Source organism: Lasioglossum baleicum, chromosome 9 (assembly GCF_051020765.1).
Source record: "Lasioglossum baleicum chromosome 9, iyLasBale1, whole genome shotgun sequence".
In the NCBI taxonomy this organism is placed as follows: Eukaryota; Metazoa; Arthropoda; class Insecta; order Hymenoptera; family Halictidae; genus Lasioglossum; species Lasioglossum baleicum.
This window is the reverse complement of record NC_134937.1, coordinates 18,187,932-18,215,119: the sequence shown is the minus strand read 5'-3', so window position 1 is coordinate 18,215,119 and position 27,188 is coordinate 18,187,932. Positions and strand designations below refer to the sequence as shown.

Here is a 27,188-nt window from a genome sequence, read left to right as displayed (position 1 = left end):
CTTTCTTGATCGTTGCATTCTGAAAATTCCTTCGCGGCGACATCAATCTTGCCGGCATACGACAGGTATACGACGATCCACGCGTGGATCTACAGGAAATTCTTGAACCGCATTTCTTTTCCGATTAAGGCCGAATACATTAGCTATGATTTATTCGAAAAATAACAACACCGGGATATGGGTAGTTTATAATTTATAATCGGATACTGGCACGTTCTAGGAAATGTACAATGTTTTTTGAGGACACCGTGCGGGAATGTCGGAAACGTTACATGTACCACTATCTTCCTTTAATTAATGGTACAGTAGCACGTCAATTATATCCGAACCTACCTACAATAGTATACGATGTCAACACGCTTGTACAGATTAATACGAACTGATTCGTAACAATCGAACACAGTCGCGTTGTTCTATCGCTACAATTCTACTATAACATCTATTTTCGATTTTAGAGAAGTGAAGAATTTCAAGAAATTTCTCAGTGTACGCATCAACTTCATAGTATAGGATTTACGTATCATTACCAGAAAAAGGTCATGAAAGTAAATTCGAAAGGCACAAAAAAATAATAAAAGAAGAAATTATACGACATGCGGCATTCTACATACATATGTATAGGCCCTACACCGGCGGCGGGGCTGTATACTAATATGTCCGGGGCGCCATTTTGGCTGTAAGTGTGAGAAAAATATTGATGTGGTTAAATACCCAATTAACGGAAAGTTTACTTTTATTAAAATTTAAATAAAATGATTTGATTTTTATTGAAAATAAAAAATATGTATCTTTATTTAAAATACATATATATTCTTAAGGGGCGGCAATTTGTCTTTTTGTCCGGGGCAACGTAACCGCTAGAGCGGGCGCTGAATGTACACAGTACACGGTACAACGGCGATCGTGAACGAAGAATAAATAACAGGATATAATTAAGAAATGTTAGCAAAGTTTAATGAACTTTCATATTCCAAACGAGTGTACAGTGACAAAAGTGGTATCGAAGGTAACAAGGCCCGAAACGTTCGAACCCTGTGGTTCACGCAAGAAGAAAAATCATTTTTCCTTCGCAGTAGCAATGCGCCTGCATTTTAATAAATACTAACGTAAGCGACAAAACTTTTTCTTTTTCTTGTAACGAATCAGGGTTGGACCAACCGTGTCGGACTCTATTACGCGCATACATCTACGTTAGAAAACTTCTGAAAAAAGCGAAACTTGTACTATTCTTCTAGAATGTTAGTAATCATCGTACTGAGATCTATAATAGCTACGCCTTGGGTACGAATATCTTCGATCGCTGTACCTAGATCTCCCCTGCAACTGCTGTCGATATCGAAACAACGGTCTGAAGATGATATCCTCGGCGACGTCCATGTCTCCGGGGCCTTTCGGATATTCTTCGTGGGAATCCTGGAACAATGGCGCGACGATCCCCCATCTTGGTACCGCGACTGGAGCCAGATACAGCTCGTTGCTTGCCAAGTTCGTAGATCCTTCTGGTAACAGTGACACTGGCACTGTCTCCTGCGACGACGACGACGACGACGACGACGACGACGACGACGACGACGACGACGACGACGACGACGACGACGACGACGACGGACCATCGCGATCTGAAATTAGTTAGAACTCATTAAAGAATCTACTCGCGCCTCCCTCGTGCTTCGCTAGAATTCTTCGTCGGATATGAAGGTTCGTGAAGAAAAATAGTAAGTGGCTGTTTTGCTACTTGCACTTTATTAGAACCACGTCTTGTGTATACAATACAGCTTCATGGTTTCTTGCTAAAGAAAGTAATTTCTATAATTACATATCGTAAGGATATATGTATCGTGGGTGGAGATGCGTCCGAGAATCATTGCCGCAGCTTGAACGTCTAAATTTACATTCGACTTCTAAATTCCTTTCGACCTCAGTTCTGATTTCTATTCAATTAACTATTCCAAGACAATTGTAACATGCAGAAATTGTATGTACATATAATTTGAAGTGTGTGTAATGATGTATTATTGCTGTAATCATCATTTTCCTATTTTACGTATTTCTGTCATAATTGTTTATACAATCCGCCAGTCAAAAGCACAGAATACACACACCTGTGTCCCCGCGCACGAAGTGAAACTGGCCAAGTTAAATCTGTCAATGTCACGAAAATATACATATATGTTAAACATTCTATGATAACGACACATGTATATTGTCAATGTGATAGTCGAATCGAAGAAGAGTTATCTAAATGCGTACACACAAATTCGCTAGAACTGATCCTAAATTAATACATGCATAATAGTGCATAGACTGTGATAATGCCTTCGGTGCGGAATAAAAAGTATTCGTACGGTACGCCCTTCAACAAAAGAATAACTTTTTTATAATTGTACCAAACGACCTGATTTTTTATAATCAATTAGAAGCATTGATTTACGAAATAATACGCAAAAAAGATTTTCCAAAAATTAGAATTTACAAGGTTACGTGCAAATAAAATAAGAAAAAGATTTTTCTAAACTTTTTTATTCGGGCCCTTAATGAAAATTTAAAATATACATACGTTTTGTAGATCTATGTTAGTTATACACATACTGAAAATTTCATCGAAATCGGTTGACACAGGAAATTGTGACTGACTGACACGCATCGAAAGATGTAAAATCTGTGGATTTTAAGCAGAAACTGATCAAAAGTCGTATAAAACTACGATTTTCACCATTTTTAACCGCTTGTAACTCGTGTGTGTGTATGTCCATCGATTTCGATGAGATTTTCAACACGTGTGTATGTAGTCATAACTAACTGTGTAGATCTACAAAACATATACATATTTTAAATTTTCTTTCAGGGTCGAAATAATCAAGTTTTAAAAAATGCCTTTTTATTTTTGCATGTAACCTTGTAAATTATTATTAGACTGGTTGAGTGAAATACAATGAAAAAACAGTAAAGGATTAGAAAAATTTAAGAATAATATCGTAATGCTGCTAACAAAGTGCATGATTTGAAGGGATGAAATCAATTTCCATTTTATTTCTGCTGCTGATTGCTATACAGCAATCAATGCAGAACATCATTTTATTTTGCATAAAGATCCGCAGTCTATTTCTAATTTTTGGAAAATCTTGCGTTTGCATACCATTTCGTAAATCAATGCTTCTAATTGATTATAAAAAATCAGGTCGTTTGGTACAATTATCAAAAAAAGTTATTCTATTTTAAAAGGCGTACGAATACTTTTTACACTCACCGTACGTACAATAGGCAGATGAACATTTGTCGAGAACGCATTATACATATTATCAGGGAATTGCTCAATGATATTGTATGTATGTCAGGAATTTGCCATATGCCATTTGCTCCGTGAATTTTAATGTCACCATCGCTCGAAAAAATTTCATCGCTTCTTCGCGCGGTGAAGAAGCATCAGCGTAATTCTCTTCTAAAACTGATGATGATGAAATGCGATTAAATATTTGTGAACGATTGTTCGCGAACAAAGTCTTAATTATACGCAGTGGTACTAGAAGATACGTATATGATACGTATGTACAATGTAAGATGATGGTGAGATTTTACAATACTGCGCGGTGTTTGTTATAGGACCTCCCTGTGTAAACATTATACATATTTATTATGGGTTTACCTCCGACGCAAGCGTTGAAGTCTTCCAGAAATCGGGATTGATGGTCATCATGGACATGGACGATTGATCGATGTAGTTCTGCGTTTTCTGCTGGATCTTGTCGCTGTTGTCTTTCAAAAATTGAACCTGTTTGTTCACCGTGTTGCTGCTGCTGGTCAACTGGTTCGGTAAAATGGCCACTATGGGAGTGTCCACCTTATTATTATTGGCCTTATCGGCTTTCGAAGGATCGATGACCGCCACTATGGGAACGGCTATCTCCTTCGATTCGACTTCCGGCAACGGTGTATGCTGACTCAGTTTCTCTTCCAAGAACTCGGACTCGATTTTATGATTCTCGTCCACCGGTATTATCTGCTGCTCCATGACCATCGCTTCTGTGAACGATAACGAGCCCTGTCCTGCTAAATTTCCTTGGTTTTCTTGGTAGTCGAAGGTCGTGTCACTCTGTAGAAATCAAAGGTAGGAATCAAATCAATCTTTTTCGGATCGAACATGGACGTTTCACGAAATAGTGGAAAAGAAAATATTAAAATTCAAAGGAAGAGACGTATAATAATATGTATAATCAAAGTACTGCAGGTGGAATATCATATTATTGAGAGGACATCTTAGCCATAATTTTTATGTACGTCATTGCGTAATCCTCTCGTCACATTCTACCGCGTAGATAACGATCAGAATTGATCGGATCTGTTGAATTATTGTTTGTACCTGTGGCACTACGTAGTCATCCGCATTGCCTCCGACTAGTAATTGATTATTATTATCTATCGAGGAAGACTCGAGCGATTCAGCTTCTACCTGTTTCGCTTCCGTGATGTTTTTCCGAACATCTTCCAAATTCTCGGTTGGTACCACCAAAATATGCTCACTTTTCGAAAGTATCTTTAAGGAAATATATACATTATAAACATGTTTCGATTAATATGAATTCCTATTTAAAATCCTAATTAAAACTAAAATGTCATGCATTGAACTTCGATATACATACATATACATAGGTATATGTATGTATTAGGTTGGCAAGAAAGTAATTTCGGTATTATAAGGGTGAAATAAAACCCAATTTTTTTTGTTCAATGTTCTTTAATTAATTCCTTCACAATTCCGCGCTCATAAAAGTTCTGGTCCTTATCGACAAGAAACTGATCCAACTGCGATTTCAGGTCCTCATCATCATTAGTGAAAGTTCATTAATTGATTAAAAAAAATTGGACGAAGAAATTTCTTTCTTGCCCCAGCCCAATAACACAATCTCTAATTTAGAAAATAAATGTAATACAACACTTACACAGACGACCAATCTAATAAATTGCGATTGAACAATAAAGCCGTGCAGAATAAAATTTGTAAAAAACAACGTGAATAATTTTGCTAGTTTTTTCTGACTGAGAGAGACAAGAGCATTTATCCGAGCAATAAATTCTCATCGAATTGCATTTTCAGATAGTCATTGCGAACATGGATTTGCAGGAATACACATCCGCAGTCTACGCTTGATGTGCATCGTCGTCGTATACATGTATGTGTATATTATATAGTATGTATGCGAGCGCGAGTAGGTATAGTATACCAACCTTGTTTGGATCGTTAGCTGGTAAAATGTAAACCTTCCTCTTAACGACTAGTCCGTTCAGCGAGCTATTGCTGGCGGTTTGGTGTATAGCATCCTGGACAACTGGATCCTGAACGACCGCGGCAATCGTTTCGTTCTTGTCTCGAGGTGACGGTGGAAGCAGGCTTTCCACGTCTTCAGGCTCCAGTGGTTTCGCTGCCGAAATCTTTCCGTGGAATATTAAAATCGCGCAGAAGGTGAGTAGAAAAGTCCCCCCCATCTGAAAAGACGCGACGCACTTGAAATCACTAAATTCTCCCTCAAACCGAATGAATTATTACTGTGGATTGTATGCATTTGTGATAAAAATCGTTAGAAGGAGTATGAAACGCGGTAAAAACATTAGAAGAACATGGAACTATTATGTTTTCAGTATTGCAGTATTGCACCTCTTAAGAAAGGAAATAAATTCTGACTTGGCTCCGCGATGCTATCCGATGCTATCGAGGTAGACAATTTTTTTAGTTTTATTTATTTTATTTTTAAATTCCAGAAAAAATTATTTGACCTGCAGACAATAGCTCTGAACACTTTCTAAAAAATATAATTAATAGAAAAGTCATGATCGGACGACGGATTTTGTGTATCTACTTTTTACTTCCTACATTCTACAACGTGCAATGTTCTTGTCAGTATATGTATACAGTTACAATTCAAAATGATCTATTCTAAAATTCATTAGCAAGATTAAAATAATACTATATATTGCAAGTATTTGAACGTTGTTATGCAATGATGAGTCAGGAAGTAAAATGAGCGAGCAGATTTAGAAATGTTTACTCGAAATAAAATTGTGTTCGAGCATTGTGTTAGCTTCCTTTTCGAGAGGCAACATTTCCGAAGAAATACTGGAAATTTCCACGCTATTTTCATTTCGTTGTTGTGTCTATTACGACCGAGAACGAACGAGATTTCTGTTTCTATTAGTATGTTATAATAATAGCGACCGGATTTCTGACAATTATTGCGCAACAACGCTCCGTATACCGCGCGCGCGTTTTCTCCGTATTATACCATTTTGTGCTTCATCCCTTCGGTGATCTCACAACAATCAGCTGGATGAGTCTTCGTCGAATCTTCGTTTGAACTGAACGTCTCGTGGAACGTCTTTTCGAGTCTGGCTGGTGATAACGGTCCGTTCGTATTTTATACCAGCTGCCGAAAGAATTATCGATGCCCTGCTAACAGACGTGAGTATCAGCCTTGCGGTACATAACTTTGGCCGGCTATGCCTTGAACCTGCAACTTGCAACGTTCTCTTCCGATTTCAGCTTCGAAATTCTCCTCATTAATAAATGCTCATCTAGGATCACGGGATCTGTGTTAACACGTTCACATGTAACTCGAGCCATCAAGAGACAAAGGTAATGGAAAATTCCCAGAAAACGCGTACGTCGAGTTCTGCATTCAAACTTGAAACTAATTCCAAGTGCAAACTTCCGTGTCGGTTACCCTGGCAAGTGGTCGATGATTCAAGAGTTAATAAAATATAACAAAATGTGAAAAATGTCTCTCTCTCTCTCTCTCTCTCTCTGCTTTTTTCCTTCCATTAGTCTGCGTCTTTCACAAAATTCAAACAACTTTATACAAGTGTCTTTATACAATCAAGTACCTCAATACGATCTATCATCGAATGGACCTTTGGTTGAGACAATTCGAGGGTTACGAGACATGACGAAACATGATGAAACATAGTAATTTCGTGAAAAGTGCGCACGAGTTGTTCTAGGTCATCGTGGATCATCCGAAACGGATTAACGGATGGCTAGTGTTAGTGCGTCGTTAACAATATCGCAATGTTTAGCGATCGATTTAGCGGCTGGCTGGTTCGATACGGCCTATAAAAGTGGGAGCTTCGCTTCCTTCTTTCTTAGTTCTACCTAGATACCCGAATTGTACATACCACGTGTCGCGTGGTGACTGGCAGTTCAACCGAGCAGAATGGACTTCGTTCTTTCCCTTATTATTAGCTCGATCCTGCTGTTAAACTCGGCGGGACGCTTCGAATGCAGTGGCGTCGACGATGGAACCGTCCCGACGCCTTTGTTGAGCTCGTCCACAATGGAAGGCACAGAGACCACCACCCCACCGGGCACGAAAGAAACGATCGAGAAGCGTGAGGTCTCTTCAGGGTTCTCGAGTCCCGATATCGAAGCCACAAAACTTCGAGTTCCTCCCGCGGTCGATGCATCAACGTTAAAGTCGAATCGAACCGTGGATGCTGAAGAGGAGGGGACTAGTCGCGAACCGTTGATCATAGATCTAGGAAATCTTCCGAGCATTCGTGTCAGACGTTCTGATTCGAACGAGTTTACAGCTAGCACGACGGCCGACCAAGTAGGTGAACCAGCAGCTGAAGAGGACGAATACGAGGGATCCATACCGAAGATTAACGAGGATCCAACGATTCAGGAATCCGCGGAGGATCCTTCCGCGGCGAACATTCGGGAAGAGAGGAAGCTGGAGTCCGACGAGATCCTTGAAGGAGTGGAGCAGGACCAGGGAAGGATGTTCGGCGGCTGGTACCGTCGTCGTCGTCGATCATTCGCAGAACGAAGGTACCTGTCGAGGGAAGAACACCATCAACAACCCCGGCGACATTTTATCACAGTTCCCGTGTTCCCCGGGAAGTAGCGGTAGCGGTTGAACAAAATTAAACGGATTGGCAATCGATGATTCATTGTTTAGACTGAATAAAGGAATTGGCAGAAAACGATTGAAAACAATGGGTATTTATTACAAGAGATTTTTATTTTGGCTAGTCGGGATCGCTAAAAAATCGTATCACAAACTTGGTTTGTCGGGTTGCTATGTTCGGGAAATCAACGGGGTAGCTACGTTAAATGTTAAATACGAATCACTACGTTAAATAGTTGAATTGCTTTGGTCGATAGCTCGTCGATCTTAAGGTTAGGAACTTAATCGGTAGCTTAATGACTATGCGTAATTAATTACGGTAACTCAGGCACGCTTCGCTCATTCATACATGCTTGGCATAATACATATACATGTATATCAGAGTCGCGATGTTCCTACGCGTTACAATAATTTGTTGTCTGGAACGGACGCGACGTTGTTCTCGTCTACTCGAGGTTCCGTCGAATTAGCAGCTTGGCTATTTGTGCTCGACCACTAACCAAGTACTAAGTGGACACAGCCTCCTTCTGCAACAATGTGCCTTGTCGAATCACGACTCTCTCTACGTGTTTGATATTCTCAACTTTTTGGGGATTTCGAGTGCTCCTTTCCTCGCGTTTAATTAGGGCGATAGAAAACCCGGCGAGTCCCAGCTTCCTCGGGAATTCAGAAGTCTCAAATTTAGCTGGTCGGTTCCAATTCTAACAAAGTCTTCTCTTTAGAATTTAGAGTTTAGAGTTTAGAGGAGCGAGGGGGGGGGGGGTGCGGGGCTCCTTACGCCTATGATGATAATGGAAGGTAATCGTCGCCGAGGAAATGCAAATATGCCGGTCCCAGGGCCACGCGTGTTTCTTTGGTTTCCAAATCACTGTCCTTTCTCGCGAGGTTGTCGACGCGCGCCACTTGACAGCCGGTTGGCATATCGGTGAATCAGAATCGGTTCCCGCGACGATATGCCTCTCTGACGCGCTCCCTGTACGCTAGCTGTTGTCTGTAGACAAACAGAGGTCGAAGGGCGTAAGTTCCAGCCGCGGTCTCAAGGTCGTCGGCTTCTTGACCATCGTCCACCGTGGCGCTGCGTTTCTCGATCGGGCTGACGTTGCCAGTCTCCTCGGGCTCGGGCTCGCTCAATCTGCTCAGCACAAGTCCGTAGACCATCGGAGATGATTCCTCTCCCGGCCTAAACCCAGCCGGATCTTGGATCAGAACCGGAACTCCGACCAGGGGTTCCTGGCCACTCGGCATAGCCACCGGAAGCGCGACGCTGCAGCCGGCGAGTGCCAAGAAAACTGCGATGGCGATCTAAACAAAATTAATTCGTTTTCTTATTTCAAACTGGCAGGAGTTGTTTTTATTTTCAGATAATGCTGCATGGATCTTTCGTTTGGCTACCCCTTTAGCATGTTTATTATATCAATACAGAATGTTTTGATGATGTTTGTTCAAGTTGACGCAACTGTTTAAAGATTTAGATACACTATAGTCACTAGACTTTAGAATGCAGAGAATGATTAATTTCAATTTGCGGATTCAATTCGAGTTTCAGCATTTTTCGAGTTTCATTTCGAAAGTCCACTCGAGGGTTGAAGAGGACCGTAAATGTCCGGTAGCTAAAATTTCTCAGAAATCAAGATGTACGAGCCGTATTGTCCAGGTGATCTTACCATTTTGCTGTGTAGTTCGAAGCTTTCTTCTCCCTGAGTCCAAAGAATGGTGCTGCCTCAGCCTCCAAATCTTCGGGTACCGTGTCTCCGTGTCTGACAATGGTTGTGATACCAGATGGTAGAGTCGAAATGTTGCCTCGAGTCTCCAGTTGGTAGATCCGTTGGGAACGATCTGTGGCGAGTTTATGCCCCTGGTAAGCATCCTTCGAGCATTTATACGAAACAATGACGTCAAACGGGAGCACGCTAATCGTACAGTGACGTATCTCAGGCCAGGTGATAACTGACCTGGTAAACTAGACAGACCGATGCGCGGTACCCGGCAACGTGCATCCTTCCTGCGTTGCACCGGCGCGGCGGCCGGGCCGCTTGTTTTCACCGCGGCGGCTCCAACGTTAGGGGCTGACGCAGTTTGTAAATGAAGCGTCAGCTCTGCTAATCGAACACGCGGATCATGGCGGCGCGGCGGTTTGGCTTCGTGAAAACATGAAAATGCGCACTTCGTGTGCTGTACAGAGTCCATAAATAGTTGACACCGTCTTCGTCAGAATTCCCTTCGTTCAGGGTCTGGACGTCTGGACACCTGAACACGTCCCTGGTTCAATGCAGGACGATATATTGAGTCTGGATTAGGTTCAATATACAGTTCCTGTACCTACAGGACCGAAAAAATACCTGAGACCGTCCTGATCCCAACCAAATCACTTCGGTTAGAATGGCCATAGTGCATTTTTAGGGAGCTCCGTCAGGATCTGGATACCTACCTGAACGTCTCTGTTCAATACAGGACGATACATACGTAAATATATTGAACCCAGATTAGGTTTTAACACCAAGTTTTTCACAGCACCCCGTGCGATTATTTTACATTACTTTCTAAAAATAAGAAGAATGCGCATATCCAAATTATTAGCCATTTTTTTTTTTAAATAATGTACACCCGGAGAAATAAATAAGTTGAATAATTTCTCACGGATGCAGATGTTCAATCGCAATATTAATAAATATTTAATTCGGACCAATAACTTGCTTCACCACGGGTTTCTAATAAATTAGTTTATTTGGCGCTGTGCATATATGTATGTATATCCTTTGAATATTCGCTATATCGTAACGTAACAACATTGCAGTTTCGAGTATAAACTTCTGGATGAAAAGTAACATAATTCGATGCAACCAGATTCCAAGAAATTCATTCCAGTTTCTTGAAAGGCGACGATTGCTAGAAAAATAGAAATTCGTCATACGAGTAGATTAAGACGTACATCTTAAACGATGATTGTCTAGTATTCTGTTTTGACCACCGCGCCACGATTTCCGGTGTATCGGTAGCGGATGATTCATTTCGTCCAAGTACGCAGAATCGGGGGCAGTTATGCAACGTTTTGAAATGCGCATCCGAACGACTTTTCCCTTGAAGCGTGTTTGTTTGTTTATATTTTATATGCTCCGGCGCGGCGAGTCACGCGTACACGATCGTCTCGGAAAACACGTAGCTTTTAAAAGTCATTTCCCGATTGCTGTTGCGGTTAGTGCAGCCTCCGATCGCAGAGCTGAAAGCTCTTTTTTTTCACGCGCAGTTGCATCTCTGCAAAAGGTACACTGCACCGCTCGTTTCGCGCTGAAAATCATACTTTTCATATGTATTGAAGAAATATTCCGAAGAAAAACCTTCCAATGATTATTCAACACAAAATTATTCGAATTCTTCCATTTTCCTATTCGAACCTTTGAATTTGCATAGCGACTCTGAAGCTACTATAAAAATTGCCATAAAACATTGGAGAGATTACTTTTTCATGTTCGTAAGATGATTCAAAGGGTTAATTTCATAAAACTCACCGAAGTGAGAGAAAAAAATTGATTGAATGAAACATCCTTCGCGATAAGAATAAAAATACTGATTCATTACATATGTAGACGTCATTACATATGTAAGATGTCTACACGGCAAATCGTAATCCCCAGTAATTGAATTAACGAAATTTCAATTGCAGGTTGCAGAATTAATAGTTGGAGGATTCTGGCGTGATTTTCTTGTCGACGTACAGGGTGAGTGAATAGCAATTGTCTTGTTGAAACAACTTGTTATTTCTATTGACTTGAAAAAACGCTTTCTGTAAAGCGCATTATGCTCTATCATGTACTCTTTGGGTGTTTTCTAGTTTGAAGTATAGTCACTATGAATTCTCGAAACTTCAAAACAAATAGGTGAAAATATTTTGCTCAAAATAGTTCATTTTCCACTAAATTACAAATATATGCGGCTGGACTACCATCTTTTTAGCTAGCTTTCACCATGACAAATCGAACGAACGATGCTTAATATTTTAGCTGGACAAACACTCGAAGTCAATGTTGAAAGTGAATTTGAAATCACGAATATTCTACACTGCGCGAAGGCTAATCGTTAATGAAATAAAAACTTTTCTTGATTGCAGATTGCGTAAAATGCTTCGCGGGTATTGTGAGCATGGTTTTAAAAACATCACAGAATCGAGCCCGTTGGCTTTTAACAGTAGATTTCACACCTTGTAAAAACGATTTCCGGTTCAAGTCGCTAAATAACAAGCCGCTTCAGCAAACAATTATGTTACTCACCCTGCGCGGCCACGGAAGACAAAAGGAATGAAGATCGAAGAAATCGGGGTAAAGGATCGCCTCGCGAATGAACGTGTCTCGTTCCTCGTGGTCGCCGCAGGATCATCGAGAAACGTCGAATATCCAAACCTCGTTGTACCAAACAAATCGATTTATTTCCTCCAGTTATGCATTTGTTCATTGGTGTCTTGAATAAATAGCTTCGTTAGCTCATGTAAAAACCTCTCGAAAATAATGAACGGTCTCTGCCTGTGTCAATTGTATTTGTTCAAGATTGAAGTGTGTTAGTGTGTGTATATGTGACAAAATGTCCACGTATTTGTCTGTCTTTGTGTTCTTTTTTTTCTAGGGCACTTAAATCGCGATCTCGGTTCGTTCTTAGGATCTATTTAGATCGCAGGCTCGGCCTCCTCGTGCACGGTATCGCTGGTTTCGGTAGTATCGCTTTTAGATCTGAAAGAAATCACCAGATTGAGGGCATTTCGAGGCTGCAGGGAAGACAAGTACGAGTAATTAAGAAAAGCGCAAGACAGACGTTAGTTTGGTAGATGAGAAAACCATTAAGAGACCCGACAGCGTACACTCGAATGTTAGTAGTGCAAGGCAGCTTTGGCAACCAGGAATTACATATCTGGATTTTCCTTTGATTCTCGAGGGTGGAGCAAGTGAACCCTTAGGGCTTCTCGATGCTTTTATTACCGGCAGAAATGTTTTCTACCGTTTCTAACACGAATAAGATTTATCAAAATATCTATTTAATCTCGTATTAACAATTCTTTTATACCGAAAAAGTAGAAAAAAATGTTTCAAGAAATTGTCGGGTTGCCAAAGCTCCCTTTTCTCGGGAGCGGATCGTTGGTCGAACGCATACCAATCTTCCCGGAGGGATTGTTAGGTGAATAGATAGGGGTTCTGACCGACGAGCTTCGGACTTGCGATCGATACAGAAGAAACAAGCAAACATCGCACAGGTCGAATGAGATAACATTATCCATAATTATTCGCCAAGTCTGAATAAACTGTACATAAAAAATAAACCGATTCTCAACACACCGAGAACGAGAATCGGCGAGAAATCCGTCGTTCTCAATCTTTTGCATTCCGAAACCCGTCGCTCGGTCGCCGCGGCTAACAAGAAGGCGGGGTTGGTGGTGGAATAAAAAAAGTTGGAAAGTACGAAAAAATCCTTTCCTGTATTGATCGATCTAATATGCAATTGGGGGACACCTCGTCTACGAGTCTCTCTCTCTCTCTCTCTCTCTCTCTCTCTCTCTCTCTCTCTCTCTCTCTCTCTCTCTCTCTCTACACATGGGAGTAAAAAAAGAATACGCGTCGTGAGAGCGCCATGACGTTTTTCGCCGCACGTTTCTTATTATTTGTTCTTGTTTCTCGTATTTTTTCATCGTCGATGCGAACAACAGTGTTTATTGCATGCAATACCTCTCTTCGTCATGCGGTCCAAGTAACTAGTTTGCTTGACTCTAATCCGTAATGGCGGGGGCGCGTGTAAAGAAGCGAAGTGACGTGAATCAATTATCTGCTGAAATTTTGTTACTTTTCCAAGGGAGTTTCCTATTATTGTTTTCTCTTTTTCTTTTTTTTTTAGTTCGTTTCCTGGTATGTATATCTTGGTTGTCTATCGTGCTCTGTCGTCGAGCAATGTGTTTATTAGAGTCTCGGATTTTGTCTCAAGTTTCTTCTTCGTTCCCGGTGAGCAATTTCGCTTCTCATTTCACTTCTTTCGCCCCTCCTATAGTTCTCTATCGTTATACTCCAATCTCTCGCTCTCTTTCTCTCCCTCTCTCTCGCTCGTTCGTGTCACTTTTACATTAAAATACCACTCGATATAGTTCTACAACGATACATATCGTAAATATAGAGTTAACGTCGAGTCGCAGGATGCAACAGGCATCAGGGAGAAGTAACTTCCTACCGTCGCGTCCATTTTGTTAATCTCAAGGAGACCAGTCGATCGCGAGCACCCTCGCGCGATCCTCTAATTAAATAGTCTCGCTGTATACATATGTATATGTATACTTTCCCTTTCTCTCCTTTCCTCCACGAGCGCAACTCGATCCTTAAATTTAATCTGACCGCCAAGCTCTCGATCGAATCACGAGGATCTATTCTATTCTATCCAGAATCGCTCCTTCTCGATCTTGTTCAACGTTCGTCCGCGTGCGGAAATCGTATGCCGCAGACTTCACAATAGCGAAATTCATACAGGAGACTTCGCAACTGCAGGTAGAAGCTTAACACTTTATCGTCCGGAAGTCTACTAACAACAGGCTGTTCAATAATCCTGCTGTACCAAAAGGAAGATTGAAAATCTTTTTTTTTTACGCAATAATAATTTGAACTACGTTAGATATAAAGTATAAAGAAAATCCGTAGTCTAATAACAATCAGTTAAATTTCTACCTCGGTTCGCGAGTTACCCTGTACATACATATACACCTTAACTCTCACTACGAAAGATCCCGTAAAATCTCCGCAAAGAATTTCCCTTGTACGCATAGTAGAACTTAATTTTTAAGAAACTCCCAGATTGTATATTCGTCGTATCAAAATTAATTATTATTTAAATTCCATCAACGAAACGTGTCGCGTCAAGCATGCTCGTAAATTCTCCGTGGCCTCGCCATCACAGTCTTATCGTTCTACTAAACTACAATGTCCGTTTAGCGTCTTAAAAAGAGTAGTCTCACTTCCGCGATAATATGCAGTGCGACCCCGGCCTCTGTCGGCCTCGTTAATGGGCGGAGCATACGACCGCCATCATCCAAGGAAATCCCGTGCGAATATCCCCGTTGCACACCTCGTGGTCCGATCTGGTCTTGGCAATCAGGCGATAATAGATTTACTGGAACGATTATCTATTTATATATTGTCGGATAATAAAGGATTCACTTGCTCTCGATGTGTCTACGCTTTTCCACAAGGTCAAGGGGTTGCGTATAGTATAGTTATTATGTATAATTACAGTATATTAATCGTTTAATGCTACTAACGGTCGTATTTTTTCACTGCGCGGTTCCCTTCTCTTCCCTTTCTCTCTCTCTCAATCTTTTTTCTTTTCGTTTTGCTTTCGTACGTGTAGGCACTTAACTATGTTTCTGCGGTTCCATGTGATTAGAACGTTAATGTCTATTGTACATGTCAGTCAGATAATTATCGGGTGCGGAATAAAGAGAAAACATAAATTGTGTGTACAAAAGCCTCCTCGTGAAAGCTTCGTCCTGTGTTTTTTTTTTTGGTCTTCGAGCTCGATCGTCCGATCTCGAGATCGAACGAGTGTCAACGGCGTGTCCCGTTCGAGGATATCCGTTGAACATTTAGATTTCTCGAGATCTTACGATCGACACTCTGTTAGTATATCTTTCTTTTTCTCTTCTTTCTTTCATTCTCGCATCCCTCTCGCGTTCATTCTCTACTTTCACGCACGCTCCCTTTCTCTCCCTGTTTTCAAGCCTCTCTGCGCGTGCACGTGCTTGACAGGATATTTTCGCGGCTTGACGACGGATCGTTCCCGCAAAAGCAACAATTCGATGTGCCGGTACCAAGCGCGAACGTCAGCGGTTCATGTTTGAGCCAGCAATTAGGAAGATGTGGCCACCCCACAGAGAGATCAAAACGATCCTCGCCGAGGACATCGGAAATAGCAACAGCTATACAATACTTCGAGTCCAACGAGTCGAGTCAATTATAATTTTTGGAAAATCTTTTTGGGCGTTCGAATACTTTTTCCACCCACTGTACAATTGGGTTGACAAGAAAGTAATTTCGGTATTTTAAGGTGAAATAAAACCGAATTTCTTTATTCAAACGATGTGGACTTTAATCAATAAAATATTTTCTTATTTATCCTTTTCTGTAGAAGACCATCGAACAAAAGGGAAAATATCTTGTTCATTCAAGTCCATTGCTTGAATAAAAAAGTTGGTTTCACCAAATGTATGTTTCACAAAAAATTGATGTCACCTTAACACACACACACACACACACACACATTACTGACACCGGTGATTATTGCATAATTTTGAAAAATCTATGGTACATGGTTAAACGCTTATTAATGGAACCTTCGATATAGCAACAGCAATTTCCATTATGAATGAACAAGTGACCCTTCTTTGTAACGTCATCTAATAGTTTCATTGAAGATTGTAAAAGAATGTAAAAGAAAATAATTCTTAGCTTTCTTTTGGTACAGCAGAATTATTGAAAATTCTAATATTATTAGGCTTCCGGTATAGATAAAGTGTTAAAATACCGAAATTACTTTCTTGCCAAGCCAATACATATACATATAGTTAGCGAAGGACGCACGCTGGCGTTGCACTGACTGGTCTCGTTGGATAGAGAAGCGAACGGGGGGACTACGAAGAAAAGAAGGGTGAGCAGAGAACAAATCCGAGACGTTATGCGAAATCCTAGATCCCAGTGGCAATCACCTCGCTATACCCGAGGAGAGGGATTGGAGTTGCCCCCGGCTACCTGTATTTTCCATTGACGTCATACAAAGTTCTAGCAGTGGCCAGCATATACTATACTATACGCCATACGCTTTGGAAACGTCAACTGGTTACTCGCGATTTCCCGTTGCCACCGTTTCGCGCACCGGAACTGCAGTCTGAACATTCACGTGATCGAGCAGTGCTATCCGTACCATCCGATTAAGCAGATTACATCAATGTTATCGGTATTGTATAATCGCGATCAAGTGGCCTACTTACCAGCGCTCATGCGCGTCGATAAGTATCATGGACTCTAGATGCTTAAATTGATCTACGGGTTTCCCTAAGGATCGTCGAGAATTGTTCGATAGAATAGCATTCCGGGTTGTGAGAAAAATGATTTGCTCGCTAATGAGATCGCGCCTCCCCAACTATGTGGTCTGTTTGCAATTTATTGCAAAAATGTTGATCTGACATCTACTGGACGTTCACCGATCTTTCATAAGACACAGGTTCATCATTACAAATCCTAATTAGATACTCCTGGAAAAGGGTCGCACAAGTCCCTTTGAAATATTGAAATGTCTGGTTCTCCAGCACGTGCACGCGCTCCCGAGAGCATTATATCAGATTCTTTTTTTGGAACTTTCAATTAGCACCGTGTCTTTCATGGATTCTTTCGTTCCTCGCACTCTCTCTCTCTCTCTCTCTCTCTCTCTCTCTCATTCGCACTGTTCCGGAAGCTTCCCGCGATCAACGACTACAGGAGGATCAAGGTGAACGTTCAAAGAGACGTTCAACCTGTTTCGTTTTGAACAGTCGCACGAACAACACCGGAAACCAGAGTGTCGCCGGGCGAACGCATACCGCGCCTTCGAACTCTGTCCGCTAATTAACTCGACGCACAGTAGTCCGGAAAATTCGGAAAATTATAACGAGAAGTATTCGATTAAATCAATTTCCGATGACTGAACGAGTATTGATTACTTCTATTCGCGTGTATAAAAGTTCAGAACCAATCAGAACCAATAGGTAACAATAAATAATGTATACATAACAAATGGTACGAATTAAATTCACGGTCTGGTTTCGAACCACTGTGCGACGATTGTTGTTCCGGTTATCGGCATTAGAAGCTTCTGGATGCGAGCCATTTTTCGAAAACGCACCGTTCTTCGATCGGTATCGGAAAACAATGAATTCGCGGCGCAACAATAGCCGTGCGATTTTTATAAAAATGGTGGCAGATCGAATTAGCAAGATTCTGAATATCCAGTGTTATCGAGCATGTGAATATAATACTGTGTAGAGCGTTTTCAATAAAGAAATCTATGGAAAACTTGGTGACGAGTATTCGCAGAGTCGCCGAAAAGCAATCAGCCTTATCGGAACATCTGTGAAATGCAATACTTTCTGTACAGCGTCACGTTTCAATCGTATGATTATAACTATAACGAGTCACCAGCCAATCGGAACGAAGACAGATAATATGGCTGATCTGGTCGTTGGCAACTAGGTGCGCGATATTTGACACATATAACACAGAAGATCCTACACTCAGGTTTGGATTGGGTTTGGTTTCTCAGGAAAGGGTCCGAAGAATGAAACACAGAATCGGGTTTCTGCATCGAAGGCACACAGGCCGTCCGGCCAATACCGCGTAGTTTGGCAGTGTCGCCAGATGAGGGGAATCACGGTGAGATGATGTACCCCCCTTCCGATGACCAGACCAGTCCACGGCACGGGCACCGTGGTCTACGGTCTTACAATTAGCGGGGGACGTTGCATGGTGAGGGTGCGCATTGCGCATACTCTACTCTGGTCATCAGAGTCATCAGGGTACTACTTGTATTCCCCTCTGGTGCCCGTTTCGGCACTATCTGGCGACACTGTTTGCCATAGTTTGGGGAGGACGACCGACCCGCAGCTCAGTGCTGCCAGATCGGGGAAATCGAGGGGAATACATTTTACCCCCTCTCCGATGACCATACTATGTAATACGTGACCAGTCTACGGTGTTAGCGTGGGTGGGATGTTGCTTATGGTGATGGAATGGGATAGTGATTCGATCGGTTCTGGTCGATTCTGGCGGCACTGCCGCAGCTTGAGTGGGTCATGATGGGGGGGGGGTAGACGGTAGACCTTAAGCAAAGCGACGAGCGGAGGTGGGCATTTACAAGACCCATCCGTATGGGACTCGATGGAACGATCTGAATTGGGTCCTCGACTCTTCGGAAGGAGGTCGGGTCGCGACTTGGGTTGGCAGGACCTAGGACCTAGGACCGGACCTTTAACATGACGTTCGCCATCAGGCTCAAGAATTACAGGACAGACACACCGATGACGTTGTCCTTCCCATGCGGAACGGCCGTCAGTTCTCGGATGGATCCAAATCCACTCCGAGATCCTGTAGGTTCACACAACCTTGGCTACAGCCCGTCCGGAGGTTCTGGAAGAACATGACCAGGCCACACGCGCTGCCAGGAACCAGGATGGATAGATTGCGAGGCACATCTGATCCTAATCTGTCCGCCTTAAAGATGAGGGTTGCACGATAGGTGTTGAAATTAGGCAAGGACCTACGCTATAGGTGTTCAATACCCGCTTGGAGGATGGAGTACGACGAATTTTTTACTGGTTTAACATACTAGAACTGCCGAGCCCTATACACGAGACTGATACTGTATACTCTCCTTTATAATAATAACGGTAGGTATATTGAATTTATTCGGATCGTGCATAGGATTTTTATTGTGTACAAGATGCCTCGATTGCGCACCACAGTGGAAGGAGACTTCGAAGACCGTATAATGCACATGATATACTAGCGACTAGAAAGACTTAAGTGACTACACATTGTATACCCTCGAGCATGTCGACACGGACTTTTCAAGCTTCTCAAGAACGAGAAGGGCTACTACAAGAGGAATACTGTAATAGCTACGAAGACATGCTAATCTTCCTTAGAAGTTTCAAAATGCACTAACAGTGAACTCGATTCACCGAAAATCTGTGAACACGAAATAATACTGACGTAATTTGCTGACAAGTCCGAAAATGTACGATATCTCTGGATTACATGAACCAGCCTTCTTTAGTTATATTTTATGTTGATCTTGGCATTTAAATAATAATTTCTCTTCGAAATGTAAATCGAAACCGACATTCCCTAGAAATACTGGCTGCAAAGTGATAGAGCAATTTAGACGCAGCGGAGGAGAATAGATATGAAATTTCCCGGAAAGACACAGCTCGCGTACAAAAGCTTCCAATTTTGGTGCGCGTCCTTTGAAACGCAGGCTTGTACACGTTTTGTTCCCCGCTCTGATGTCTTCTGATATTGTACTGTGTTAGTTCAAGTTGGAAAATGCGACTGCTCCGATCGCACACGCGCCTAAATTGTCTCTAAACATGCTCTAGGCAGAAAATCAGGTAACGAGATAATGGTGCAAACACACACAGGTAAATGGTACCAACAACACAGAATACTGTATTAACTTCGAACATACGTAACATCGCTTTCAGTGGAACATCATCGTGTCCCTGAAGCAGGCACAGACAGAGATTACTACCCCGCCTGTGAAACGACGCCTTAGCGCTCCGCCGAGAAGCGGGAGCAACGAGGCCCTACGCCCACACACAGAGTGAACAAGACAGATACCATGCCTAGATAAGATTATTGGCTGAAACGTCTCGATGCAGACGAATCAGATTATACAAATGTATCTTTTCCTCGTCGCCGTTATTTGCCCCGTTGCTCCCGGGGGCAATCCGGAGCGCTTGCTGCCCCCTATGCCTGCCTCAAAGTATGATCGGTGAATCGCGTCGTGAATGATCGACGACACGACCATCAAATGCAGCTTAACCGAGAATCTCGCGTTTTTGTTTTTCTTTCTTTTCTGTGTTTGTTTTTTTGTTTTTAGCAAAGATCGTATTCCAACAACCTAGAGCTAGCAACGTACAAAAGTACAAAATACAGTTGTGGTTCGCGCCGCGGCATCTCCACGCGAACCGCATCCCCCTTTCACATTTACCCTTTCCCTCCCACTTCCCTTGACGTTTTGTTCTGTTTGTAATACAACCCGACAACCCGACAAGAATCTACTACGCGAGCTTAGTAATCGCGCGACTCACAGAACAGCTCAGCTTAATAATACAGGCTTAACACTTCTAAAAGCAATTAGACGTATTCAGTCTTTCTGCGATGCCCAATGACTTTGTATTCCCATTGAGCAAATCGGTCGGAAATAGTACTTTAGAAGAATGTTTCTTTTAATCATCGTCATCCCCCCTCCCCCCCTATTTATCTCTACCTAGCGCGAAGGTGAGGTTTTCCAAGTTGTTTGTGTAGAAAAATGCTTTAAAAAGGTGTTAAAAGTGTATAAAATTAAGCTCACTAACGGCGATCATGAAATAGATACTGTCAACTTGTCTTCCTGATTCAATTAGCTCCTACAGGGAGTATCCAGACGGCACCAGGCTCTATCGAACAATTATCCAAGTGCTTAATAATTTTCATGCTTGCGAGGAAGTTCCTACGAATCATCGCAATAATCAGTTTTTGTAATTTAGTTGATTGTACGTTTGATGTATGTAGTACGTTCGCGATTCGACCGGATGTCGTTCTGATGATATAGATATTATATCGTATCGGTACAAATCAGTCCCAGAAACTGATGCATGCTTGTACTTGCGCATGCGTTGTACAAAATTCGTTTGTCAAACTTTCTAGCTCGTTTGGCACCCACTGCGTTACAACGTTAAAACGTAAGCGATATATGTACGCGAACCGCGCATACATTGCGTGACGAGCACCTTGCGAGCCCATTATTATTGTAGTTGGAACATATTTTCGTTTCCTCGGTTGACGCTAATTACTGTAATAAAATTCGTTACTAATGCGCTCTCTCTCTCTCTCTCTCTCTGTATATACCAGAAATGCGTTCTGGAGTTCTCTTTCCATCATTCATGATCTCATGAGCTTCTTTGTGAAATTCTGCGAAACGTTACCAAGTACACAATCGCGAAGGCACAAGTTGCCAGTTAACAGAATAGCTCTCGGTGGCCGGCGTTCCTTCAAGGAAGAGAGAAAGTGTCAAAAGTGTGTACCTCTTTACTCATAGCCCCAGGAACAAGTGTTAAATGAAAATCGCGATAATTTGAAAGAAAACAGCGTATTCCACGTAAAGAATGGGCCATGGTATGTCATAGGTACACGGCTTATGCTAATTCTAGTATATAATATATCTGTTCTTTGCGAATATACTAATAGAAGAATGGATTCTACCTACTGTCGGGCAAGTTACTTAAAAAACATTCATTGTCTGTGTACTATAGTTAGAATCGTTAACATTTCTCTACGTCTATCACGAATATATTCATTAGAATCTAGCCAAGTAATTGGGTGCTTGTAAACTCTAAGCGAGTGATTTTGGTACCCTGGACGAGAGATTACCATCGAAACCATCGAAATCAAAGAGACCTCGCTGCTCGTTTGCCTTTTTGAACTGATCGTTGAGACTGCGAATATTTGTTAGCGAAGCGACCAATTATAAATAAAGGGAACTAAATCTATGCGTGGTAAAGTAATACTTGTTTACGTCTCTGTATTAGAAAGTAAATAATTATGTTTGCCGATTGAAACGTCGTGCACACACTTCGTATAATATGTATATCATATATATATATATATGTATATATATGTATATGAAAGCCTACGGTTATTACGCGACGTACGAGTAAGAAGGAAGGCATTGACTCATCGCTTCTTTTAGACCCTTACGTAGGTTTTTTTTGTTCCTCTTTTAGAGCACCAGGTGCGCAAATGATAGACTTATTCCTAATTCACAATACCGAACGAAGATGTTTGACTCGATCAATGCACCTCCTAATCCTCCATCATAATTGGAAACACGAGCACGAAATAATCTACTCACTTGTGAAGAACTTCGACTTTCAAGGGAACCTAATGAAAAGAATCTTTAAAAGAGAATGTATACCGTCTGATATTCTACGTACTCGTCGAGTAAATCACAATATAAAAATACAAATTCAAGATCTCCCCCTTTTCTCCTTTTGTCATCAACCTTTCAATATCTTTTTCTCGTTAGCATCTTTGACGTGCAACAACAACATCCTTTACGAACGCACACTTCCTTAGAATAAGTTACTTCTTTTCCAACTTTTCTCAAACTTTCGACTCCGATATGCCGCGTTCTGTTCTCTCTGCGGATCTGTTCAACTCGAATGAATTTACTGTCCGTTACTACTACTGACACGACTGTGTAACACGTTCTCGGGCTATTCTTTTTTGGTGCTTTCAATTATGTAATACCGAATGCTTCTCCCTGATTCAATTCCTTTCTCACGACGACGACACAAGCAATCATCACATGTGCAATTTATAATGCTGTTTAAATATCTTGTGGTGAAAGTAACTATTCTTGAATGTGCGAATCTCCTAATATCACTTACACAACAGCTCAAAGATCTATGTATGTGCACGCGCGACACGGAAACAATTCGATCCTAACCACGCATGTACAAGTAGCCACAGATTGCTAGAATACCCCCACCAACAATTGCGGCACCTATGCCTATTGAAAGGGGCTTAAATAATGACCTCTTGAGCTTTTGCCATTCTTCTGTCTCCTTTTGTCGACGCTTGATCTCCCGTACGTATGCTGCTAAACGTTCCTTCTTTTCTTTGTGACGCAGACGACGCTGACGTACTTCGCTTTTCCTATTCAAACAAAATAAACGAATGATTAACGAATCGCCACGTCGACGCGCACTTATTATCCCTCCATCTGCATACTGCATACCGCATACTGCGTCGTTTTCGCTCCAAGCTGTTTTTCTTTTGAAGAAAAGATTTTTTCAATCCTACGGTTCTAAGCTGGATGGACTACGTCAACAACGTCAGTAATAAAATTGCAGACGGAGGACTAAAAATTATTGATGGCAACTTACGTATCTGGACTGGACGGAGGACTACTTGTCTGCAAAGAGTTTTCACCGTCGCTGGTTGTTTCATTAGGCACTGCAACACCATCGGAATTGTTCTCGTGTACGTTATTCGTGATTACTGTCGAATTTGCAGGCGACACAGTTGTAGATGTTTCCGTTTGAACTGGTGGCTCGCTGGGCAATGGTTTATCAGGAGGTCCACCACCTAATTCATCTACCGTTACACATGTGGAAGTTATTATACATTATACATTATTACATTAGAAGTTATTAATACATTATACGTTATTATACATTAAGGAGCTATTCCCCCATTTGGAAGAGTCGACAAACAAAAACACCTTATACATACTAGAAAAGTTGAAATTTTTACTTCATTACAGTCTGCACAAAATAACTGGCACACTTAAATTGTATACATGTTTCTCAACTCTCATGGGTCGTGCATTCTTGAAAATGTTCATGTTCTCAGATCTATTGTATTCTTAATTTAATGTAATCTAAAAAGTTACCGAGAACCGACGACTTTTCCAAATGGGAACGCTCCCTTAATTTAATTTACCGTTCTTACCGTTTCTTGTCGTTGCGTTTGTAATTATGTCTGGCATCATACTACGTGTTAATGATTCACCTCTTGGAGGTGGCAAAGGAGGCGGTTCATCTTCTTCTTCTTCGATCGAAGAATGACTAATATTATTAACTACGTCGTAATGATTCGTGACTATCTCGTTATCAACATTCTGTAAATATTGTACATGTTAGAGCATAAGTGAAAACTGGTGTGTCACGTCACACAGTAGTACAGTTTTATCAGATTTTATGTAAAAGCAATAATTAATTTGTTGAATATGTAACAGCATCTTTTCCACAACAACAACATGCGTGTGATTCGAAATCAATGGGAAAAGATCTTGTAAGTATTCCAATTGAAACACTATGGAGAAAACCAATAACACTGCACCACTGTGAATTGGTATTAGTTACCACGTTATTCGATGGCAATTGTTTTGCTCCTTCGATGATAGCAGCATATGAAAATCTTAATTGGTCTGGCATCTGAATTAAGCCCATTCTGGATCTTCGCATTTCGATCAACACATCTCTAACATTTACAGAATTCAATCCATTTTCTTCGATCTGCAATTCAAAGGAAAAGTGAAAGCTAAACCTATTTTCCTAGATTTTAATGTAAATTTTTATCTACTATATTCATATATTCATACTATACTATCCTTTTTTTTAAATAATACTTACCAAGACAAGGCATGTGTCGACTAAACAAAATGTTCCCGACCTTCCGATACCGGCGGAACAATGCACAACAGGGGGCCCAACATTTTGATCTAATGCTCCCGATTGCCTGACATTGGTCAGAAAACGAAGAAAGGCTGTTGGACTCTGTGGCACACCAAAATCTGGCCAAGTGGTATAGTGAAAGTGTAGTATTTCCCTAGTTTCTTTTGATTCCAAATCTGTTAATCTGTACGAAAGACAGTTATTAATAAGTTCCTTTATATTTTACAAATCAAAGATATAGTGTAATCGAATCAATTCAATTTCTCCTACTTTAATATTCTAGTCGTGTAATCCGATGATTCTGTTTTGCTGACATATTCTACTTTTATACCGACATCGATAAATGTCATAGCATCGTCTGCTGTATCACCAAGGGGCCAATACTGATAACACTTAACTTGATTCTTCTCAATTATTTTATTTAACATTAACACCGCCTTAGAGGCTTGCTCCCATACCATTAGCCAGAAATGACCAGCTGTGTTCTCCAATGGTCCTTGAGTAAGAATATATTGTCTGTGTGCACGATCTACCTATAATAATAACGCAATACAACACAACAACTCCAACTTGTTTATTCTATTCTTCGAAATTAGAACTATATAATATGATGTCCATCGCATAATATTTACCTGGATAAGGTTGGCATTGATGTAATCGCATTGTCCCTTCTTCAGGATAATTCTGCTATGATCATACGGAGCAACGTCTCTATAACGGTTCAGATTTTTGTTCTGTGGTTTCTTTGATTCGTTGCATGTGTACGTAAAATTACCACACTCGTTGCGTATGTGCTGTAAAAAATCGAAATTTTCATTTAATTTTATTTGAAAATTCGAATAACTTCTGCTGAGCGTACAGTCAACAAACTGAACGTATTTATACCTGGAATTTATATGACTAACCACAACATTTATCCTTGACAATAAGCAACACAATACACACAGTCTATAATGCAGCACTTGACGTTTTCCTGCGAAAGCCACGTTCCGCGTATATAAGTAGACGAAACGATACCGACGATTTAAAACAATCCAGGCATTGTAATAAATATTGTATCCGAGAAAGAGATCGCGTGCCAGTGCGATAAAGAAATAAACACGGCCGTTGAATTCCGGGCTCGTTATCTATTGAATCGAATTGCATTGTCGTGCGGTAAATCAAATCCGTTTGTAGAACCTAAATTAATTGAATAAGCTGCCGGTCGAGGATTACGGAGGAAATCGAACGTAACTGGGAGCACACACGTACACACAGCGGTCACATCGAATATAAATAAATCTCGAATCTCGGCGCGACAAGTAAACATTTCGTACGTTACACCCTTTTTCCGAGCGCGGTGGGAATTATCTGAAAATCTGTCGGGTATCAATCGACGTGAGACAAGGCGAAAAATTCGATTCGGCGATAGGAGCGGCGGACGAGGAAACACGGAGAAATATTTTTTTTTTCATTGTGCATGTATTTACGGTAGATCGTGTCAGCGAAAAACAATTCGACGTAAATAAGTAAATAGTCGCGTGTTCGCGTGAAACGGGCTGACACATCGGCGGCAGACAAAACGGATTCGGTTTCTTTCTCGCGGTAACCGGAAGGAAAGACACAAAAAGAGCGGAAGGGGAGAGGAAGGGAGGACGGATGATCTCTTTATTACCTGATAGAGAATCGGCCAGGCTGCTTTCGAGTTGATCTCGAGGTACTCGGTCTCGACGTTGCTGATCCCTTGATCGCGCGTCCCTTGGCTGGTCATTCTGTCGGCTCGTTCGCGACACGGTCTCTTCGCTTCGGTCTTCGGTGCTCGAAAACTACAAAATGAGACGAGACACGCGAAGAGGCTGGGCCCCGGTCGCGCACGATCTCGCTCTCTCTCTCTCTGTCTCCGGGAAAAAGGCGTCTCAGGCACTGAGCGGTGCCATGCGTGACGCGGATTCTCGCGAAGGGCAGCCTCCGCGGAACGAGAGACGTAAACGCGCAACCACTGCAGCTCTCCCGTACGTGCCCGGCCCGTCAACGTATGTAAGTCGGTACGTGTACGTGCTACACCTCCCGTTCTCTACCGTATAATAAATACACTGCACCCACTCGCGGGCGGATTCTACCGAACCACCACTGACCACCACCGATATCCCGTTCACCGCCGCTGCCACCGCGAAACACGAGTCGAGTCAACGTGCTGACATCTTCGGGTAACCAGTAACCAGATGAGTTTCTTTCCCTCCCTTCTTTCTCTTTCTTCGTCTCGTTTACCGCGTTTACCGCAGAGAGTGAGATCCGGCCGACAATCGTCGCCATACTGAGTATAG

At 41.7% G+C, this 27,188-nt stretch overlaps 4 protein-coding genes across 11 annotated transcripts; 1 reads left to right on the top strand and 3 right to left on the bottom strand.

Annotated features, from left to right (window-relative positions):
- Nucleotides 1–204: 204 nt before the first annotated feature.
- LOC143212306 (uncharacterized) lies at nt 205–7,436 on the bottom strand. Of its 2 annotated transcripts, XM_076430949.1 has the most exons (6): nt 7,165–7,436; nt 6,276–6,439; nt 5,224–5,481; nt 4,358–4,531; nt 3,644–4,090; nt 205–1,619 (listed from the first exon to the last, which is right to left on the bottom strand). In XM_076430949.1, exons 2-6 carry the CDS (start codon nt 6,288–6,290, stop codon nt 1,224–1,226), a joined length of 1,290 nt encoding a protein of 429 aa, XP_076287064.1. In that variant the 5' UTR covers nt 6,291–6,439; nt 7,165–7,436; the 3' UTR covers nt 205–1,223. The 2 variants fall into 2 exon arrangements, with proteins under 2 accessions (XP_076287064.1, XP_076287065.1); XM_076430950.1 differs by lacking the exon at nt 7,165–7,436 and having other exon boundaries at nt 205–1,559; nt 3,655–4,090; nt 6,276–6,584.
- On the top strand, nt 6,722–13,463 carry LOC143212309 (uncharacterized). 4 transcript variants are annotated; one of them, XR_013009672.1, is made up of 3 exons: nt 6,722–10,361; nt 11,560–11,614; nt 12,004–13,463. XR_013009672.1 is itself a non-coding variant. In XM_076430953.1 (3 exons), exons 1-2 carry the CDS (start codon nt 7,203–7,205, stop codon nt 11,570–11,572), a joined length of 630 nt encoding a protein of 209 aa, XP_076287068.1. In that variant the 5' UTR covers nt 6,722–7,202; the 3' UTR covers nt 11,573–11,614; nt 12,004–13,463. The 4 variants fall into 4 exon arrangements, 1 of the variants encoding a protein (XP_076287068.1); XR_013009670.1 differs by having other exon boundaries at nt 6,722–11,159; XM_076430953.1 differs by having other exon boundaries at nt 6,722–7,819.
- On the bottom strand, nt 8,829–9,704 carry LOC143212311 (uncharacterized). Its single transcript, XM_076430964.1, has 2 exons — nt 9,563–9,704; nt 8,829–9,200 (listed from the first exon to the last, which is right to left on the bottom strand). Exons 1-2 carry the CDS (start codon nt 9,563–9,565, stop codon nt 8,829–8,831), a joined length of 375 nt encoding a protein of 124 aa, XP_076287079.1. The 5' UTR covers nt 9,566–9,704.
- LOC143212305 (tyrosine-protein phosphatase non-receptor type 2-like) lies at nt 12,297–27,188 on the bottom strand. 4 transcript variants are annotated; one of them, XM_076430946.1, is made up of 9 exons: nt 26,540–27,188; nt 25,518–25,679; nt 25,156–25,418; nt 24,844–25,069; nt 24,574–24,726; nt 24,161–24,329; nt 23,593–23,803; nt 23,243–23,362; nt 12,297–12,616 (listed from the first exon to the last, which is right to left on the bottom strand). In XM_076430946.1, the coding sequence occupies exons 1-9, from the start codon at nt 26,633–26,635 to the stop codon at nt 12,553–12,555; spliced, it is 1,464 nt and encodes a 487-aa protein (XP_076287061.1). In that variant the 5' UTR covers nt 26,636–27,188; the 3' UTR covers nt 12,297–12,552. The 4 variants fall into 4 exon arrangements, with proteins under 4 accessions (XP_076287061.1, XP_076287059.1, XP_076287060.1 ...); XM_076430944.1 differs by lacking the exon at nt 12,297–12,616 and having other exon boundaries at nt 13,710–23,362; XM_076430945.1 differs by lacking the exon at nt 12,297–12,616 and having other exon boundaries at nt 13,710–23,362; nt 24,577–24,726; nt 26,540–27,187.

What these genes read in the sequence shown, in the direction of transcription:
- LOC143212306 (XM_076430949.1), bottom strand. An exon ending in CAGCTAACGATCCAAACAAG is followed by an intron (nt 4,532 to 5,223) that starts GTTGGTATACTA and finishes ATTTCCTTAAAG; the next exon opens with ATACTTTCGAAAAGTGAGCA. An exon ending in CTTCAACGCTTGCGTCGGAG is followed by an intron (nt 1,620 to 3,643) that starts GTAAACCCATAA and finishes AACTAATTTCAG; the next exon opens with ATCGCGATGGTCCGTCGTCG.
- LOC143212309 (XM_076430953.1), top strand. Translation starts at nt 7,203, where the DNA reads ATGGACTTCGTTCTTTCCCTTATTATTAGCTCGATCCTGCTGTTAAAC.
- LOC143212305 (XM_076430944.1), bottom strand. Translation starts at nt 26,635, where the DNA reads ATGACCAGCCAAGGGACGCGCGATCAAGGGATCAGCAACGTCGAGACC. An exon ending in CCTGGCCGATTCTCTATCAG is followed by an intron (nt 25,680 to 26,539) that starts GTAATAAAGAGA and finishes GATTTTTTACAG; the next exon opens with CACATACGCAACGAGTGTGG. An exon ending in AATTGCCATCGAATAACGTG is followed by an intron (nt 24,330 to 24,573) that starts GTAACTAATACC and finishes CAATATTTACAG; the next exon opens with AATGTTGATAACGAGATAGT.